Source organism: Gymnogyps californianus, chromosome 5 (assembly GCF_018139145.2).
Source record: "Gymnogyps californianus isolate 813 chromosome 5, ASM1813914v2, whole genome shotgun sequence".
Taxonomy (NCBI): Eukaryota; Metazoa; Chordata; class Aves; order Accipitriformes; family Cathartidae; genus Gymnogyps; species Gymnogyps californianus.
The window spans coordinates 47,722,788-47,742,693 of NC_059475.1; the positions used below are offsets into that span (position 1 = coordinate 47,722,788).

The 19,906-nt window shown below is 46.0% G+C and overlaps 1 protein-coding gene across 7 annotated transcripts in view; it reads left to right on the plus strand.

Moving 5' to 3' along the window:
* NRXN3 (neurexin 3) overlaps positions 1 to 19,906 on the plus strand; it is a 988,734-nt gene that overhangs the window by 585,483 nt on the left and 383,345 nt on the right. For 3 of the 7 annotated variants that reach the window (XM_050898475.1, XM_050898476.1, XM_050898474.1), the window contains exon 1: positions 18,645 to 18,888. The exons of the other annotated variants lie outside the window; for them this stretch is intronic. In XM_050898475.1, the coding sequence (XP_050754432.1) occupies positions 18,645 to 18,888 (244 nt within the window). Of the gene's footprint in view, positions 1 to 18,644; positions 18,889 to 19,906 lie in introns of those variants that run through there. 7 annotated transcript variants of the gene reach the window in all.

Here is a 19,906-nt window from a genome sequence, read left to right on the forward strand (position 1 = left end):
CACAAGAGAAAGCATAACCCTGTTTAAAACTACTCAGGCTCATCAGCAGACTGTGGTATTGCAGAAGAGGAGAGGTAACATGGCTGCATAGTTTATCCTTATGCAAATGAGGTGCTAGCCAGCAATAGTGAAAAGGGACTATTTCCTGAAATTGAGAGATGCTGTAAGCAGCAAGGTAAAGAGATGGGCTTATGCATGTGCTGCTCCTGCTCTTTGTCCCATTGTAGGCCATGAAACAGGGAGACAAGGAAGGAAAAAAGAAAAGGGAAAGAGGCAGGTGGTCACAGGAGAAGGGGAGACAGAGGAAATAAGTCAGATTCCTGGGGGGCAATTAGTTTTAGGAAAGCTAAGGCAGTGCAAGGGAGAGCACTGTTGCCTACTCAAGTTTTACTTAGATGAGAAGGCTAGTAACTAGCAGTGGGGCCACAAGACAACTCCACTTTAGCTTTTCATTTTCTCACTCCAAAGGCAAATAAATGCATGTTTAAATGATCACAGCAGTTAAATATTGCTCCAGTGAAGTAGCATTCTGTTACATCTGCCTAGCAAACACCTGGATGTGCCTCTGCAGAACAGAGATTTTGAAATGTTCACTGATCAAGAATTCTGGTTGGTTTTTAAATGTGAGATGTCTTTTTATTGCTAGTGCATAATTTAATTTTGAGGCCACTGGTGTCTGATGTGTATCTTAAAATCTGAGCTCCTGCAGGCACATGGTGTGTCGTTGTATCTGCTCATTTAATTTTTCTGAAAAGAAATTTTCTAGCTATTACAGATGAAAGCATGAAAACACACCCCCAGTTTCCATCTCCCCTTCCCCAAATCCAAAAGGAAAAGGCAAATAAAACAAATGCTACTATGCTAAAAAAAAAACCAAAAACAAAAACCAAAAAAAACCCCACTCTTTTTGCACTGGAGGGGCCAGCTCCCAGATTTGGACTTTAGAGGCTAGTAGTTTTACTAGTCCAAGCTTCTGGATTGCAGCCTGGAATGGAAAGGCCCACATTTCTGCTTGGGAATGGGCAGACTGTGGCAGATGGTGAAAAAGAAAATTATCTTTGTGAGACTTCATTTTTCCACTGTAGAAGGTCTCGAGTTGGGTGTCGGAAGGGGCCTGAGAATGGAGTACGTTGCAGTGGAGTCATGCGCAGGGATTGCTTACCAGAGGGTTCCTTTGCAGTGAACCTGAGGTTCCCCTTCTGCAATGCCAGCTCTCCTAAATTTGGTGGCTGATTCTGCGCTTACAGGTTAAGTTGCAGCATTTTTTGCAGATTATATGTGCTGCCTGTGTTCTTGTAGATTATATGATGACTTGAAGAATAACTTTTGTCTGATTATATGCCATCCCATTTTGGGACTACACATCTCACTCGACAGTGGTGCAGGATACTGTAATGCATTGACAGAGTTCTGCTCCTACTGCTGCGTAGTAACACCATTTTGTAGCATGTTTTGTTGAACAGACTATAGGATGTGATAATTTCTTTAAGCCCTATACTTGGCTGCAGAACAGAACGGGATGCTTCTCCTGACATGTTTCTGGTAAGACCAGAAATGCTATCTACAGTCCAGAGCTCTTTTTTTTTTTTTTTTTTTTTTTTAACTGAGAACACTGAGGAATGAGCCAGACTGAGGAGATAGGAGTGACCTTTGGGATGATGAAAGGGCCATGGTTGGTTGTTCTAAAAGGGAAGGACCTGATTCATTGAGGCCACTAAGCACAGTCAGATTCTGCAGTTCTCCCTAATTCTCCAGTTTGTAGACTAGCCAGTGCTGTCTGCCCTCATCTGTTATCACACAGCTCCCATAACGATTTACTACACCACCCATCTTTCTCAGCATAGCATATCCGTAAGAGTCATATCTATATGACCACCAGTGTGGAAGCTTGACCTGTTCCCACTCACCCCTTTTTAAATGAAGTTGTCTTAGCTGCACTGTCTGCTGCAGGGTTTGTGTTTTACAAAGGCCTCGGCACTGCCTTTTCTGTGGCGATGCTGCAGTCTCTGGGGTCACAGCTCTTGAGAATTAGTCACTGTCTTCAAGCTCACACCAATAGAAAAGAACTAAAGCAATGAATATGCTTCAAATGCATTTTTTAAAAAATGAAGGAGCCCGTCTGTTCTGTAACAGACAGGCCCCTTAGGTCTGCTCATGCCCTAGCTGGAGGAGTTTTCAGCCTTGTCTTTACCTACATGTTTACCCTTCCTCCTGACTTCCCTGGACAAAGCCGTACCCTGCACTAGGGTGAATGCTGCTGCGGGAGAACAGCGGGAGCTCTGCTGTGGGTCACTGCAGTCAGCTGGCCCCAGGAATGGTGAAGGGCAGTGATCTGAGAGAGTGTGCCTTTTTTAATTTAAAAAAAAAAAAAAAAAGAGCAATCCATTTTAGATACGGGAGAGAAAAACATTTGGAAAGCTTTTCACTTAACAAGGCTCTTCTGTGACATTTAGATGCATTTATACAAGTTAAAAAGGAATTTGGCACCTTCCCACCTCGCTCAGCAGGCTTAGAAGAGAAAAAGCAAATAAAAAGACAAGATTACTTGATACGTTTCTTTGTTTTGTTCCATGAAGTGTTGTGCCCGTTGATGTTGGCTGAGTACTATTACAGCCCACAAAGGGCCTTGACAGAGGAGTCATATTCAGTCAGGTCCAGGGCTTGCTTTCTAATGAGGAAAGATAATTATCGTGCCAATCTCTGATCGCTTTTTACTAGGCACATTTAATCTGAGGGAAGATAGGAGCATCTTCTGTCTAATACAGACTTAAGAGCAGGGCCAGCAGGTGTAACAGAGTAATCACTCTGAAGGATTTGTTCATTATTTCCCAGAAAGAGGGGAAAGTCTTCGTGTCACCATCTCTCTCTGTCTTCACTGCTTTTGAGTTCAACTTGTGCAGTTTGACTGTGGTGGCCTCACTTCTCCAAGCACCTTTAGATCCCATCAGAAATGCTCTTGACAAGCATTTATTACTGGGTTTGACAACCAAGTAGTCTCTCTCCCCCCCCACCCCTTGTCTGTTTGAAAGAGAAAATCTGAGGTGTGTTTGATGGGAACCTGATGATGTGCAGTGTGCTCTGAGGCATCTGCTCCCTTGGCTGTAGAGCTGTGTGGGCGTTGTTGTATGCTTGCATACATTTTTGTATATTATAAATGATCTTCATAGATGTGCATGCTACCTATCTGGGTTCATATGCATGAGTGTGCATGTGTCTTTTCTTTGAAAACACGCAGGTGCCCATCCCAGGGGAGTGTATAGATGAGTACATGCTCTGGGAGATGTTTACTTTTATATACCTGAGTGCATTCATGTTTACAAATTTATGGTTTCTGATTATATGGGAACTCTAAGACTACAGGGCCAGCTGTAACTTTGAGAATTGTCTTGAGAATTCTCCTGTGTCTTTTTCTTAGTTGCAACACAAATCCATGGAGCTCCTGTTTTTGCACACTTCTTCGTGACACAGATTATCTCATTGATCCTGTTTACCACTTGGTCCCACAGTCACACCAGAGGGGTTGCCACTGGGTTGGGAATAAGTGGCTCTGGATAGCACTGTATAAACTGATTTTGCCTCAGGGAAAAAGGCAAACAGAACTAGATTGTGAAATACAGCAACTTTAGGAAATTTCATCTGCTTTTTAGACAAGGTATTGGGATTCTCAAGCAACTTGGTCAAATATAGAAGCTTGGAAACAGCTCCAGCTAATGCTTAAAGTATAAATTCAGTAAGATTTAATTTATCTTGTCTTTTACTTTACAGTCAGTTCTTTTATAACCTCTCAGTGTTTTCTGTTTCCAACATGCCATAGGTTTCTGCAGCGGAGGCGCACATTGAACGTGAAGACAACTGGTGGGACAGTTGCACTTTAGATGCTGGGGAAGCGGGTTTTGCATGTTAGCAGGATTACCCCAAGATCAGTAATGGAAAAGTTGGCAGGATTTGCTTGCTGGCTTTAGCTGTCAGCATTGACAACTCATTGCAGAGAATGGAAAGGTACAGACCTCACAAGCCTGCAGTTTTGAAATACCTGCAGCTTATGACTGCATTGGTTTATATATGGTTCAAGATCTTGTCCTTGTAGATCAAGACCAGTATATCTTGATCCCATAGTCCACTGAATAGGCGATTTTTCTTGCACTGTAGCAAGGTCCAGCAATGAGGAAGAGGAACACCCTGACCTCTTTTGATTCATTCACACTATCCCCTGCAACACAAATTTCTCTAAACATGGGATGAGGCACTGAAGCCACACTATTGGCTCTGAGGGGAGAAGGCTGTGAGTAAATCTTATTGATCCACATCCCAGTGTCCAGCTGCTGAAACAACTGTTAAAACAGGTGTGTCTAATTTTAGCTTTTGAAACAGCTGGGCAAAGTGTTGGCCGTGTTTCAGTATCTTTTTGATTAAAGAGAAAGCAGGTGGCATTCTCTGAACATGCCGCTATTGAATTAGAGAGACCTATTAATATTGGTGAGTCAACTTAACTTAATTCTCTCAACCTGCTAACAAGAGCACTTTGGAAAGGACTGGAGAAGAATGACAGGGTACCTTGAATAAACCAAAAGGGAAAGAGATTGCAGTGTTTGTGTTCTAGCAACAGCAATTTAATCAATTTAGGTGCATCTGTGCTACCTGTCACTTTGCTGGTTGTTTGTATTTCTTTTGCCTGGGTGACTTAAGGCATGTATGTCCTAGCTGTAGTTTTTAAATGGAGGCATACTCCATTGAAGTAAAGATTCTACATGCACATGAATAGATAGATATGTGTGAGAGAGAGAACATTAAAAAAGCCAACAACAACCCTGCTCTGAGTGATTTTGTTTTTTGTTGCAAAATCAAGCATTCAAAATTGAGGCATGCTGGAAGTAAATGTAACATCTTCGCCTTTCTGCATTCCTTTCCATCTTTAATTACAGGATCATGTTATTGTGGACTCCTGATTTATTTGTGAGGTAGAAACAATCATTAAGTGAAACCTGTTTGTATAGTTAGAAAATTCTGTAGTATGTGAAACCCCTGGTTTAGCTGCTAATAAAAATTAAGGTGTCTGTTGAATAATGAAGAGGAAGGAGGGGGTCCAGTAATTAAAGAACTTGAATGGCACCATGGGTACCCAGGTTCTGTTGCTATCTCTGCAGCAGGGTTCTAGAGTGATACCTTCTTCCTAAAAAACAGTGAGTATGTTATAGAAGTGAGTGCTGGACAGCAGAAGTAATGGATTGTTATCAGTGTATACTTTTATATTGGTCTCTCTGTGCCCCTGAGAACAACGGCTTTGAAAGCTGATCACTGTATGTAGTGGACTGTGAATCCCCCTAAAAAAACTGTTAGAAAGAAGTAGAGGGGATAAAGAGAAGATATTTTTAAAATGAGGCATTTTGTTCACGTTCTTTAGCAGCATCTGATCATGCTAAGGAGGGTAAAAGTAGCATCTAGCTCCTCCAGATGTCAGCTATTTAGAGAGACACACACCAGAAGTTCTGTGGACAACAAATGACTGAATCCCACGCAGGATGCTCTTCTTGGCAAGAGAAGAAAAGGGAGTGAGTGGGTGAGCCTGTGTGTGTTCCTGTGCAGGATGGGATGGGCAATTACAAAAATGGGAGATAGAGAGGGAGAAAAATGAAGATGGATGGAGGTAAAAATACCTGCTAAATGCCAGCTGTCCTACTCGGACAGTGTGGGATTGTTGCCTGGGGTAGTCTCAGTGCTTTGTCTAGTCTGATTTTAACCCTATATACTTTTTTACCATGACTTGTGTAACCTGAGCTACGATAAGCTCTGTATAAACATCTGGATATGTATTATTTTCAGCCTGTAACTAGTGACCTAAGAAAACTCAATAATTAGAGTGATTTGTTGCAATACAGCTTGCTGGGAAAAAGCAAAACAAAATGATTAGACTGTCCTCTGTTCAAGACTTTTCGGGGACATATTTCTTTAGATGAGAATTTTGTTAATAAGTTCTTTAAAGCTCAGCAGTATTTCTGGGGACGAATCAAAGAGTCTCATAGAACCCACAAATAGCCAGATGGTTTGGGGGCTCCCCTTAGATGCCACCTATTTCCGCAACAGAAGCTGGAAACATGCTGTCATACTAGTTTTGAAATTTACTTTTGCATAATATTTTCCTGCTACCTTGAACTGCATTAGATAATTTATTTCTCTTTCCCATGCAATTTCTGTTCAGTGGTTGGCTCTGACACCAAAGCGATGTTTGTGGGTGGGGAACAGAGGCAGTCTCCCTGCCTTTGTGTTCTAGCCAGTGTAGGTCCTGTTGCCAGCACTAGATGAAATCTCCCGTTTCCAGTGGAGAGTAATGCTTGATCAAAGTGGCACAGAATTACTCACCTTTGAAGGTTTCCTTCTGGTGCTGCTATTTCTGTCGTTCTTTAACTAAAACATGCTTCATTACCATATATATGTAGTACAGATCTAAGACGCTGCATTACCTGTCTCTCATACCATAGTCTTTGGCTCTGGTACTCCTTTTACAAAAGGCTTCTTGCAAAACAGCCCATAGTGAGAAGCTGACATCCTGCAACTTCAACTGTCACACCGCTTGAGGCCATACTGTACTAGTGTGGAAATATAGCGTTATTTTAGTCTGGTTTTCTAAGGAAGTGACGCTTCTGCAATCACTTTGTCTGGCCATCGCCCCTTTGTTTTCCTGGCCAGCAACCACCACATTTGACAGGAGCGTTGAAGCCCCAGAGATATTGAATTCCTGCAGAACTTGTTCTTCGTCCCTGCTGAGGCGTAAGGGCTGGTCCACGAGCTGGTAGGCTTGCAGCTCTGAACCTGCCACAACACAGGCTGCCTCTTCCTTGGCCAAAGCAAGACAGGAGGAGGAAAGGAAATGAAAGGTGTTACAGGGGGTTAGGAAATATGAGAAAAATCTGAGCACATCAGAGGAGGGAATGTGAGAGAATGCGGGGGGAACATTATTGGTGACGTTAGAATGTGGTGACATTATTATGGTGAATATGGGCAGGGTGACAAAGGGGAAACATGAAGCCTCATTTCCTACTCATTTATTTCTGTAGTTCTGCTGCTTGTAGAACAACGTCTTTTCAGGTAGCCGGGAATATCAGATGCCCTCTTTTTATCTGCCTGCTGCTACATTTCTGAGGATTACATCTACTGTAGGGGCTGGTAGTGGGTAACAAGCATCTCAGTGCAAGAAAAGGTGTTATACAGAGCACCTGTATATCTGTTTATTCTGTTCATCACATACTGCTTTCTGTCTCTTTTGGGGATTTTTGGTAGTTTGGGCTGTCACAGAATAGCTACCTTCTGATTTCTATGCAGGAGGAGATCAGAATGCAGAGATGAAGACAGCAACAAAATGATTCAGAGTTAGTCATCCTGAAGACCACTCACATTTCTTTCGTCCTCACAGTACCCACCATACTTCTGCCAGTACCCTGGAGGAGTCAACGACGGACTGTGTTGCCATCCTGAGTGCTCACTTTTGGTGACTGATAAAAAGGGGAGGGGGTGAAACATGGCTTCTAGTTAAAGCTATGCAGACCTAATTATAACTTAAGGGGTGACTTAAGGGATGAACTAGTCCAGGGTGCAGATGGCTTTTGTATGACCAACCAGAAGTTCAGAAGGAAGAAAAAAAAAGTGTGATTCTTCAAGTGAGCTCCCTCTATGGGTTATGCAGGCATTTTGCTATTTTCCCCTTTTCTGGTTTCTTCTGTAGTGTTCCTTGGCTGATAGTCTGAGGAAGAGATAAAGAGGCTACAGAGGAGAGAGAGAAGCAGAAATATGTGTGTGCGCATGTGTGCATGCACATGTGTTTGTACACATCTGACTACTTTAAATGTAATCCCTGCATCCCTATGGCTAGCTTTTCCCTTGGCACTTTACAATTAGTAGCTGGAGTTTTTTGTCCGTCCTGTTCAATAAATAGCACATCCATGTTGGGAGCAGTTTACGCCTTATCTGTTGTATACAGCCTATCAGTGAGGGAGTGTGTTGCTCTTTCCCCTTCTTTGTTTCCACTTCCCGATTTTCACAGCTGCGTGGTGCTTAAAGCCCATGTACTCCTATGTCTGCACTTGCTCTGGTGTTAGCGTTTGCAGCTCCAGTGGGGTTTTATTGCTGCTGGGTGCCTCCCCCTACACAAATTCCCTCCCATTTTGCTCAGAGACAAGGGTACTAGGTAAAGGGAAGCGTTCAGTTTGAGGAAGCAGGCTTTTTGCATCCATGTGACTAGCACAAACGCTCTTTGAATCACAGGCAGGATGGAGGATTTGACAAGACAAGGAAACTGCTGGTGTCTCAGGAGACCTGCGGTGCTGGAGGAGTTTGTGCGGGTGGAGTGGAGTTTGAGACCCTGGGGAACGATAGGAAAGTGAGGTGCTTCACAAGGAGAGAGATGTTTTTAAAGCAGTTCATGCTCCTTACATTTATTCTTACTATTGTGCTTTTGTTGAGCTTCTCTGTTGGAGACCAAGTGTCCCAGTAAGTCCTCTGATCAGTTGCCGCAAATGGACCTGGAGTGTATTTTGCTTCCATCTGTTTGATTTGTTTGTGTGGATGTGTTGCGTGCCTTGAAGCCAGGGCCTGTCCTCAGTAGTATTAAATATATAAGCAGGGAACAGGTAGTTGATGCTGTAGTACTACCCATCCCAGTGTAATGCTACAGTGACCTAAGCTGCATTTTCTGAAAGTTGTAAAACCTTTTAAAAATCTCAGTGAAGGCGGCCTAGGAACCCGTGGACCAGGTCTTAGCTATATTTTCCATGTTATAGAATATAAAACTGGAAGTAGCTAGCAGGGTGCTAATATGAGTCCTCCTTCTATGCAAGAGGGACAAACATCTTACAAGTAATGTAAACAGGAGTATCATCAATGAGACACATGAAATAATTGTTCTTCTGTATGCAGTGCTCATGAGACTTCATCTGAAGAACTGCATCCAGTCGGCACTGCACTTCAAGAAAAAGTTAGATATTTGGAAAAAGTCTTTAGGAAACCAGCAATAATGAGCACAGTCTAAAACCCATAGATCTCTAAGGAATAATAAAGCAAATGTTCTTGTCTAGGGAGGAGGGACATAGCAGAAGTCTTCAAATACGTAAATGATATCTGTAAAGAGGAAGGAAATAATCTTTCTTCTGTGATAGGGCAAGAAGTAACAGACCACAATATTGCAACTGAAAGAGAGAGTGTGTGTGTGTGTGTGTGTGTGTGTGCGTGCGTGTATGTATATGTATGTTAGGGAATTACAGATTGCTAGGAAGGGAATGTTTAGAAGACTGATAAATCAGGCCAGTTTTAAACTTTAAAACGAAACTTTACTGAACTCATTAATTAGCAACACACTTTATGCTAATGGTTAATTCTCTGTCATTATCATTAATTATTACTTTATATACAAAACTGTTAGTCTTTAACATTTATGCCCTAAAATAACTGTGACTGTATAGTACCATAGAGCTGATTCTCTATAGTTAACACAGACAGCTACTGTCCTTGATGGCCTTAGCTGGAGAGGTGAGTAGAAGAGAAGCATGAGAGAAGCTGGAAGTGATGCTGGCTTGTCATCTTCCATATCCAATTTCCTTTTTCATACCTGATGTTTTAATGCTACTTTCACTCTCCCAAAAGTGGAATCTTCAACTGCTAACAGTGCTGCTTCTCATGTTCTTTTTTCCCAGACATGCTTCTTGTGTATTCAGCAGGATGCCCTGCCTGTTTGCATCCCTTATGCTTATCTTGTCCTTTGTTGCAACTTTTTGTTACTTGGATGCCTCCTATGAGCAACTAACCATGTCTTATTTACCTGTTTGGTGGTCATGTTGCTCACATACTTAGTGAAATGCATATATATACCATCACAGTGTTGCAATATATTATATACTGCTGTTAGTTACAATATTTTAGTACGTTTATATCTGGGCACAAGGAAAGCTAATATTAATTATATCCTGATTAATGCATTGCTAATTTATAGGTGTCACAAGCCACTTCTTTGACTACAGCAGATTTGTGAAAAGAAAAAAAAAAAAAATCCTGTTTAGATAAAGTTGAGCACTGGTATATATTGGTTCCAGAGGCATTCATTCTTCATCATTACAAGTTAGACAACATCACCAAGAATGTTGTAGGTAAAGTTTAACCTGCCTTGGCGCAGAGACATGAACTAGATAGCCTCTTGAAGTTCCTGGCTGTCCTGTCTATTATGAGCCTAGTTACTTGGAGGGAAAAAATTCATTTCTACTGTGGTTGAGAGCAACTGGACTGTATACTGTGTACCACCCTGTCCAGGTTGTGTAGCACAGGCACCGCATGTAAAAATGGCTGTTTCCTTTGGGTGAGGAGAAGGCCATCTAATGGTCTTATCGTTCGCTATGCCTTAGCCAGTAAGTTGGTTTGCCACAGACCATGCAGCATAGGCTCTTTCAGGGTTAAAAGCAGAAGAATTGTTCCCCACGATGTCTTCTTTTGTCCTTCCAATTTTTTAGCTTTGGCTGCTCTGACCTTCTTTTTCTCTTCATCTTCTGCACACTGACAAGGTATACATCTTGGGGAATTACACCTACCAGCAGCTCCCACATGAGCGGGCTTGGCCGCAGGAGACGTTTCACTCTGGCTGGCTGGCAGTGAGACACTTGTGTCACTGAAAGATTTTCCCCCTACATCTTTCTTTGCTTTTCTTTTAATTCTTTTTTTCGGCGGTCAGGAGACTACAGCAAACACCAGTCACCTGGCAGTTATTGCTGTGAGGTGAACAGGTGATTACAGGCAAAAGCCAGGCAAGACGATAGGTGGAAGAGAGAAGCGAAGCAGAGGGGAGCCTGTGCACAGTGTCTATTAGAGAGCTCGCTTTTCATTAGCACAGAAGCCAGTTTAAAGGAGCAAAGCAACAGTTTTTCCAGCTTTTCCTTTCTGTGTCAGACAAGATTTCTTTGAGTGCAAAAGGAAAATAAAAGTCTCCTTTCTGTTCTTATGGGTAAAAATTAAAATAGTTCCCTATTTATTGCAGCAGATATTTTAACTCCATCTATTCCCTGTCTCTTTCTACTTCAGCTTTTCAGGTACTATTTAAGTTTTAGAACTCAGAGCTCTTCAAAAATAATTTCCCAGCTCTTTTCTTCCACACTAAGAATTCATGACATACATGTTAGTTCTGCAGTGCTAATATTTAGCACTAGTGTGTAAGGTGCTGGACTGGCAGACCTCAGAGATCTAAATCTAGATCTACAGAATAGACACAGCCAAGATGACAGCAGGTCACACGTCCTCCTCTGTGATCTGGTGGTGTGTCTAACCTCTTGCTGCTGTGAGAGTCACTAAAGGTAAGGGATTGCAGCAGCATGTTATCCCAGGCAAGGCTCACACCTAGGCTGGGAACAGGCTGTTCGCCTTCACCTTAGACTTACCAACACTGATTCCAACCATAGGGAGAGCAAGGTACACATATATATTTTTGTTTCCATAAACATAGTAGCTACTGGCCTCCATAGTATCAGTTGCTATGAGTTATGCTAGAGATCAATTTGGGTCTACATAAAATCAGGCTAATCACAGAGTTGGTTAGAAAGTCATCTACCTATAAGAGGGGGCTGTTATGAATGATGGAAATCAGTTCTCAGCACATGCTACAGGTCACTACCATTTTATTCTGATATCCTTAGTGCAACATAGGTAGTAGAGGTACTGAAGTGTGAATTCCGTGACAGAAATGTCAGAAAATTAAACCATCGGGCTCCTTTCCTTCATTGGTGATTCAATAACTATCGAAGGTCGAGCAGTGGGCAACCCTGGTTTCTTCAAACTTGGCCGGTCTTCTGGTTTCTGTAGTCTTTCTGAGTCTGAACAAACCTTTGCTAAAAAGTCACGTTGCCTGAAATGATACAAGAAGTAGAAGCAGGTTCTGTTTCTCTGCCTGACGAGATTTGAGCAGCTGCCATTGAGCCCAGCTTCTACTGAGAGTAAAAGGGATAGATGCAGTTCCAGCCTTCCTGGAGGAAACAGCTCTGCAGCTGCACAGGATCTGTTTTCTCTTGTGAGATGAGAGTCTGCCTGTCGGCACGCTGCTGACAGGCAGACTAGAGCATGCTTAGCCCACTTTGATAAAGTACCCCAGGGGCAGGGATTAAAGTGTTTGTGAGACAAAAGGGGAGATGGTGGGTACTTGAATAACAGGAGCTCCTCATGATGGTTGAAGTAAATGAAACCTAGGCATCCTTCATTTAACACAAAGCACATTCATAATTACTGATCTGGTAGAGGGTCCAAAGTGTAAGAAGGATCTTGTCCTAATTTCTGAGGCAGCTTTAGGAGAGAGGATACTTGCGGGTGTCTTGTGCAGGTAGCCAGCGGTATCTCTGCGGCACATTCAGCGAAGATTGAAAGGACACTCACAAACTCAGGGCTGAAAGCAGTTGCACTAGTCGCTCCTGTGTAAAGCCCCTATTGCCAGTATCTAAGCCTTTCCATTCTCTTAGGCTCACAAACTAACAGACTTAAACCAAAAAAGGCACGTTTGTTCATAAAGCTGGTCCAACATATGTTGGCTCATGCCTTTCTAGCAAGTCTGTAAGCTCTCCGGGGAAGGGACTGTCTACTTCTGGTAGCTTACACAGTGCTGAGTACGCTGGATTGTCCCTTATATATTATCTAGTAAACAGGGCCAATTCTAAATGTTATTGTCAGTTCGCATTAGCAAATTCTGACGTTGCCTCCTTCCCAATTATAATTGATCAATGCTTATCAAAATGAGATATATTGCTGTCTTTGTGTGTCCCTTCACACTTGTTCTTGCTTGTTTCCACTAACATAGGACTGCAGGTGTGAAATTTCAGAAAATAAAAGTCTGAACTGTGCAAGATTTCTGGCCCTTAAATTGGATGCTTGACAGAACTGCATTTGTGTCCCTCAGGTTCTGTCAAAACTCCCAGTGGTTACTGTTGCTTTTGGCTAACTTACTGCTAGCCCAGGCTAACTGGTTGTAATCAGCTTGCATTCTTCTTCTCACAAATGAACATCGAGGGTCAGATCTCCCTTCACTGATGTCAGTCCACTGGCTTTGTTGAATTTACTCACCTTGACATAAACGAGAACAAAACTAGGCTCCAAAGCTTCTGTATTACTTGCTTGTGGCAAACTGTGGTCCCTTGCAGCTGAGCTGAAAAAGAATTAGATCTGCCCTATGTCACTGGTAACGTGTAAGGCATATGCCTCAACTTTTGTAGGTAACTGGACTTACTGGATGCTAAAGGAAAGCACAGAAGCCCTGACAAGAGATTGCTTTTTTTTTCAAAGGTACAGAATAAACCTGAGAACTACAGAGACTGCAGTGAGTTGGTTATAGGCAGAAAAAGTACTGCATAACAGCAGCTGTGTGCGTGGTCTTCAGCCCTGTCCCGGAGCAACCCTTCCCTTTCCCTCTGGATGAGCAGACACTGATAATTCTTCAGTGCTGCTGGGTCTTACCTGCCTCTCGAGGCTGCCTGCAGAGAGGCAGTGATGACAAGGACAGTGGCACACCAGGGACTAGTCTCAGAGCAGTTAATTCTGCCGGCAGTGCTGAGGAACTTACCAGCTTTTTGATCACTGCTGTCCTCAGCAGTATTTGAAGTAGCTTGCTAAAGACAAAGGTGTCTATATGCCAGTCCTAAGCTCTCTACAGCATGCAATGCCCTCTGGTTTATTTTATTTTATTTAAGACTCTATTTTAAGATCATAAGCGGAACCTGTTCTCGCCCTCCTTCTTGTTCTTGGAAAAGTACATGTAAAAAAAAAAGAATGGGGCTGTTTTGAACCTTGAGAGAAACAATTCAGTCTGGGAAAAGCTTTTGGGTGACAGGCTGTTCTAGCTGACCTTATTCTCTTAACCTTATTATATAGCAATGCACTGGCTAATGCTGTACCTTGTTAGCCTCTACTGGGTGGAGCCAGAGCTGTCATCTCTCTGGCATTCACCCTGTACTGCTAAAAGCTAATGGAGATTCCCCTTTGGATCCAGTTTGAGAGATCTGTGATTTTAGAGCAGAGTTGATTTTTTCAGTTCTGAGTGCAGCAAAGTAATTAACAGCTAAGATTTAATAGGAAATATAGAAAGAGTTGTACTTGCTGACACAACTTCTCCTGGGCTTGAAGCCAACTGGCTCTCTTTCTGGGATTCTAAAACTCAGAAACAATTGCTTTATTATTTCTCATTTCTGCAGAATATGGTGTCCCTCTGCTCTTTTAGTAAAAGAAACAGCTATGTAAGAAATAAGACTACTTTTCTCATACCTGTGGGGAGCAACTTATGATGGGAACCATTATCCTTTAAGGCACCCATCTCAGTTCTGAAGACGCAAGGGCATTTCGAAAGACTGTATGTTTACCCAGATGAACTAAACTAATAGGAAAATAACAATGCCTCTTTTGAAGTAAATCTGGTGGGAATAATGTTGTTGAAACTTCACTTCTGACTATAAACTTCCCCTTGTCACCCAAGAGAGGAAACTGCAATTGAAATCTGCCCTCTTCCTGCAGTGGTGCTGCTAAATAAATGAGTCACCTGTGAATTACAGGGCAGTAAATACATCCACCGACACCTAATAAAGCAAGGCAGAGTGAAGTTCCAGTACTTTACGGTGTCACCAGAACCCTATGATGTATTTATAGCCAGCTTCCCAGTTTTTCCTTTTTTTTATTTATTTTTATTTTTATGTTGTTGTACTACAGTTTGGCTTTCTTGGCCTTTCTCCTTGTTGCCTAAGGCAGTTTACCCAATGGTTTGCAGAGAAGGAAGGTTGGTAGGCAGAACTTAGAAAGGACAACTCCCCAGCACAGGGACAACACACAGCAGCTCTCTGTTTCTCTTGTTCAGGGACTACCAGGCATTTTCTGTCTCTGACTAGGGCAGTTTGAAGTGATGCTCATCTCCTCTGTACGTCCCCTGCACCTAAGCTGGTACCTCTGTATGTGGGGAAGGGTTGGTGGCACACTGAGTGAGGAAAGGATCAGTGATTTGTTTTGGAGCTTGGTAATTTATTGTCCATTGAGGGCTCTGCCTCCTGCAGCAGCCCGAGGTGGCCAGCATGAACAGGGGCTCAAGTACAGAGAAGAGAAGAGGATGTGGTCTGTTGGACTGTTAAAGGGGAATTGAGAGCCCAAGGATGCTACCATAGTTGAGTCAACACAGTTCCTCTTCTGTTTTTTCTTTTTCAGCAACAGGGCAAATAGTTGCAGGAAAGTGGCAAGGAGTGTATCCATGCAGTTCCCCTGCTCTTCCCTCTAGAATTGTGCTTCCTAAAACACATCCATTTTCCATAGAAATGAATGAGTTTTCCACACAAAAGAATGAGTTTTCCACCACTGCCTTCTGGAGAAGCAGCATTGAGTCCTCTGTTTAGATCTGGAGTCCCTTTTTAAGTGATTGATCCTGTAATGTGTGGTATGGCCTGTCCTTGTTGTAATGCTGTAGCCAGAGAAAAAGAAAGTAAAATGATGGGAGGCAGATCTTTGTTGCATTGCTGATAACTAGCTGGGTCTGAAATTTATTCAGAACAGATTTTCTGTATTTTACAAATAAGCTATTCAGTGATATGTATTTAATACACATCCTTCCCCCTTTCCCCTAAATCAAGCCCGCTACAGTTTAACTACACAATAAATATTTCAGAGTACTTTGTCTGTGGACTGGGTGAAAGTCAGGACTTCTGTGGCGAGGGATTCAAGGTGGATGCCAGCAGCATCCTCATGGGTCGGCAGCCTTTCAAGAGTGATATGCCAGGTTATATTCCGCCTCTTCTCCCAAGTACAGTTAGGAGCAGGGGGCGGCGGCTTCTCAAAGACAGGATCCTTCTGGGTATCCCACCACATATATGTTGTTTCCTCAACAAAACTCAGGGCCAGGAGCAGTTGTCTTGCACAGATAAAACTGCTCTGTGCCCTGTGCCTGCTGTGCATGGCACTGCAAATCTGCCAGCCAGCAGGCACCTGTATCACAGGTTACTCACCCCTGTCTCTGGCTGTGTGCCTCATTGTGAGGAAGGCTGATATTCACACTTTAAGGCTAACAAATGGCCACCAAATCAGTTAAACATTTATATTAACAGCATGTACTGGTTAGGATGGAGAATCTCGGTGTCTGTTCTGTTCAGTTCCCATGTCTATCAGTCACTTGCTGGCTCAACACCTTATCTGCAGAACGGCTAAGTAATACCTAAAGCTGTTGAATGGCTTCATTAATAAAAGATTTTAAAGCACTCTGAGATTCTTAGGTGGCAGATGTTGGATAAATTTGAAAGTAATATTCTTGCTTTCCAGCTTTACCATCCACAATCATTGATTAAACCCAGCAAAACACTGAAGTATTTCTGACTGCTCTAGCCTCTGATTTAGATCACTTAAACTATAAAATAAGTTACCAGAAAATAAATTACAAGCATATCAGGCTCAGCTAGAAGTACTAGGTGTGCAGCTCGGGCTGATTATTACAAGTTACTGACGTGTTGTACCAAATCGAGATCAATGACCGAAAACATTGCATCTCTGCATTAGGGAAATACTTATGAAATGAGTCAAGCAGGTTTTGGAGGCACATGTGTGCACACCTACAAACACGGATCTAGAGGGGAAAACAAGGAAACTTACAGTCATAAACAATTTATTCCTGTTTGAATGAATAAATGAAGGAGAGGGAGGCAGTGCAGTGCAAGGCGAGTCCCGGGGCTGGCTGGCTCTTTGTCCAAAGCTCCTTATTGACTCCCTGAGTGATCTTGCATAAGTCACTTCACCGTTGGTGCCTGGCTTTCCCAGTGTGGGTGGGGATTTTTGCCATGCAAATTGATAGGCAATAAATTACTAGATAATGCTGCCGCATTTATTTATTAGTTTATGGGCTGCAAACTCTGGCTGCAGTCCTCACTCTCCGAGGATTAAGTGCAAATATACCTGTTTGGACTCCGCCTATTGTTTCAGGAGCATTAAAAAAAGAACAACTATAAAAGCAGTATGGAGTTTTAATGAGCGCAGTCATTCCTGGTTCTCGCTCTGCTCCTGTGCAGCTGCGGCCGCAGGACGAGCACTAGGACGGGGCGGCGCGGGGGGACGGACGGTGTTAATTAAGCGCGTCCCTGTAGCATCGCAGAGGGCTGAGTACCGGCTGCGCTCCCCCGCTCCCAGCCACACACGTCCCGCCGGGTTCCTGCCCCCGCGGCTCCTCCGGCTCCGCGCCCGAGGAAGGCCACCCCTGCACGGCAGGGAGAAGAGGTGCCCGTGGGAAGGGGGCACGTCCCGTCCCCACACGGACGGGCTGGGCGCGTTTCCCCAGGGGCTCCTCGGGGCGAGCAGCCGCCGCGGCCTGGCCCTCGTTCTTGGGCGCGGCTGGGTAGGGGCGTATGCCGGACGCCGGTTCCCCGGTACGGTGCCAGGCGCTCCCCTCCGCTGGGGCAGCGCTGAGAACTCCTTTGCGAACAGTTTTGGGGGTCCGGGGTGTTTCCCACTGCTGACAGCAGCGCCGCCGCCACCCACAGGCCCACCCCCTCCGCGTCCATGGGGGCCGGGGACCGGGACCGGGACCGGGACCGGACCCGGACCCCCCGCCCGGCGGGGCTGGGGGCGGCGGGCGTGTGTGTGTAAGGTACCGCCGCCTGAATGGCGGGGGCGGTGTCGCCCTCCGGCCCCGCCTCCCCCCGGAGCCAGCCAGTCCCTCTGCGGAGAGCTACCGCCGCCCTCATTGGCTCGCCGGGGCCGGGATATTTGCATACGGCTCGCCCATTCGTGGAGCCGCTTCCCCGGCCGCCCCGGCTGCGCTTCACCTGCGCCGTCGAGTTGCCCGCACTTGGCGCGCCGGCCGCCAGCATCCCGCCCCCGGCTCCGCTCGCTCCGCGCCCCGCTCCGCGCTCCGCCCCGCCGCTCCGCCGGACCCGCGCCGCCCGGCCCTCCCGCCTCTCCTCTGCGCTTGCTTGTCTGCCTGCCTGGGAAGACCTGGCGTTGCCCTCCCCGGCTGCGCAGGGTTAATCGGCTTGAGCCCTCGGTCGCCTGGATTCGGTGGAAGGAGGATAACAATCCAGATCTGTGTGTGTGTGTGTGTCTGTGCGCGCGCGTGTGCGTGTGCCTAGCAGTTCTGCATTGCAACACTTGCTAGCGGAGAAGCAACAGAACCCCCCTGGAATTGGGATAAAAAAAAAAAATCAAAAATTTACCTGGGGTCTCTGGCTTATTTCTTCTTTTTCGTTTTCAATAGTCTCTCTCAGCAAAGTGAGAGACAGGGATCGCAGGCAGGGAAAAGTCCTCAAGGACCCGGTGATCCTGGAGGAACCTGACAAGTGCAAGCTCCAGGACCCTCGCGCTGACATGTGCGGCTTTCCTGCGCTCTCCTGGAGGCTCGGTACGGCCGCGGGGTTCCTGGCACAGTAGATCCAGCCCTGGGAAACGGCGCGTCTTATTCTTCTGTGTGTGGTTGCTAACCTTCCCCTTTCCCTCCCCTTCCCTCCTAGCACTTGCTCTCTCGCACAGATACATACTGTCTCTTTGCCTCTGGAACACACACGCACACCCTAGAGCCTCGGAAGCGACTCTCCTTTCTGCTAGCATGGGTCCCCTGGCATCATGAACCTTATCCTCTCTCCCTGGCTGGAATTCAGACTGCCCGTCTGTAGGTGTCCTGTGCCTTGACCATGCACCTGAGAATAGACCCCAGCATTTGCCCGGGACACCGCCCCGCCTGGACCCTGTGGATGTGCTCCCTCTTTTGGGGATGTATCGTCAGCTCTGTGTGGAGTTCCTCTAACGTGGCTTCTTCTGCCTCCTCTTCCTCGTCTGTGTCTCAGGCTCAGTATGAGCATCACTACCACGGCAGCAAGCACCACTCTGTGCCTATCTCTATCTACCGCTCCCCTGTCTCCCTCCGAGGAGGACACGGTGGGTTCCCACTCTTGTTTCTTTCTAATCTTTTTGCAGAGCAGCTGGAGCAGCAGAGGGGAAATAGGGACCATGGCTGTGACTCCGGGGGAGGGGGGACCTCCCAGCCCTTCATATTTCTGCCGTTAGCTCCCCTCCCCGTTAACCCTCCTTTCCTCCCCTGCCCCCTCCCCGAGCAGAGCTTAGGGCTGAGGACGGGCTATTTCCAGACCCAACTTCCCTGGCCGGCGTGGTCCAGCAGGAAGGAGGGTGGGGGCTGGCGAGGCCGGGGCGGGCTCGGGCCGCTCCACGCCAGGCGGCAGCGCCGAGCACCTCGGGGCAGGCGGAGAGGCACCCGCTCCCATCCCGCTGGGGCCGGGGGTCCTCTGAGAGGGGATCACTAACTCCCTGGTTCCCGACCCTAATGGAGTCGCAGCGGCTGACATGGTCCTTGCAGCAGCGCATCCTCCCTGCCCACCCCGCCGGTCTTCCCGGGTGCCCCGCTGCGGGAGGGCTAGCCGGGGGCTCGGGGGAGGCGCCCGCCGCGGCTTCTCCCCTGCCCTGCCTGCTTGTTCGCTCGCAGCCTTTCTTGGTGAAGTTGGGTGGCTCGGGGCAGACAATGGAAAAGGCGAGGTCTCTTTATCCCTGCTCCCGGCTCCCTACTTGGTGCCTAGCAGTGGCTTCCCGGGAAACCCAGGGGCAGGAAATAATAGGGAGTGGGTTTTCACTCCGGCAGCAAGGGAGAAGGGGAGAAGGGGCTCTGAGGGACGCCAAGGGAGGGGGGAGGACCCGCCAGCATCCTGCCCCTGAAATGCTAAGTAGTGCTCAGCAGCTGGACCAGCACAGCCTCTTGCCCAGCTCTCCTGAGTCTGCCCACCCTGAGAGGAGTTGGCCCAGGCTTGCCTGACATGGGGGATCCCCCTCATCTCCACCTTCCCCTCTCCTCTGTCCTGTGTCCCTTGGCTTCTGCCTGCAGCCACATCAGCCAGGAGAGGCAGGCAGGCCAGGGCTTGGCTCTCTCCCTGCAGGGCTGCAGGTC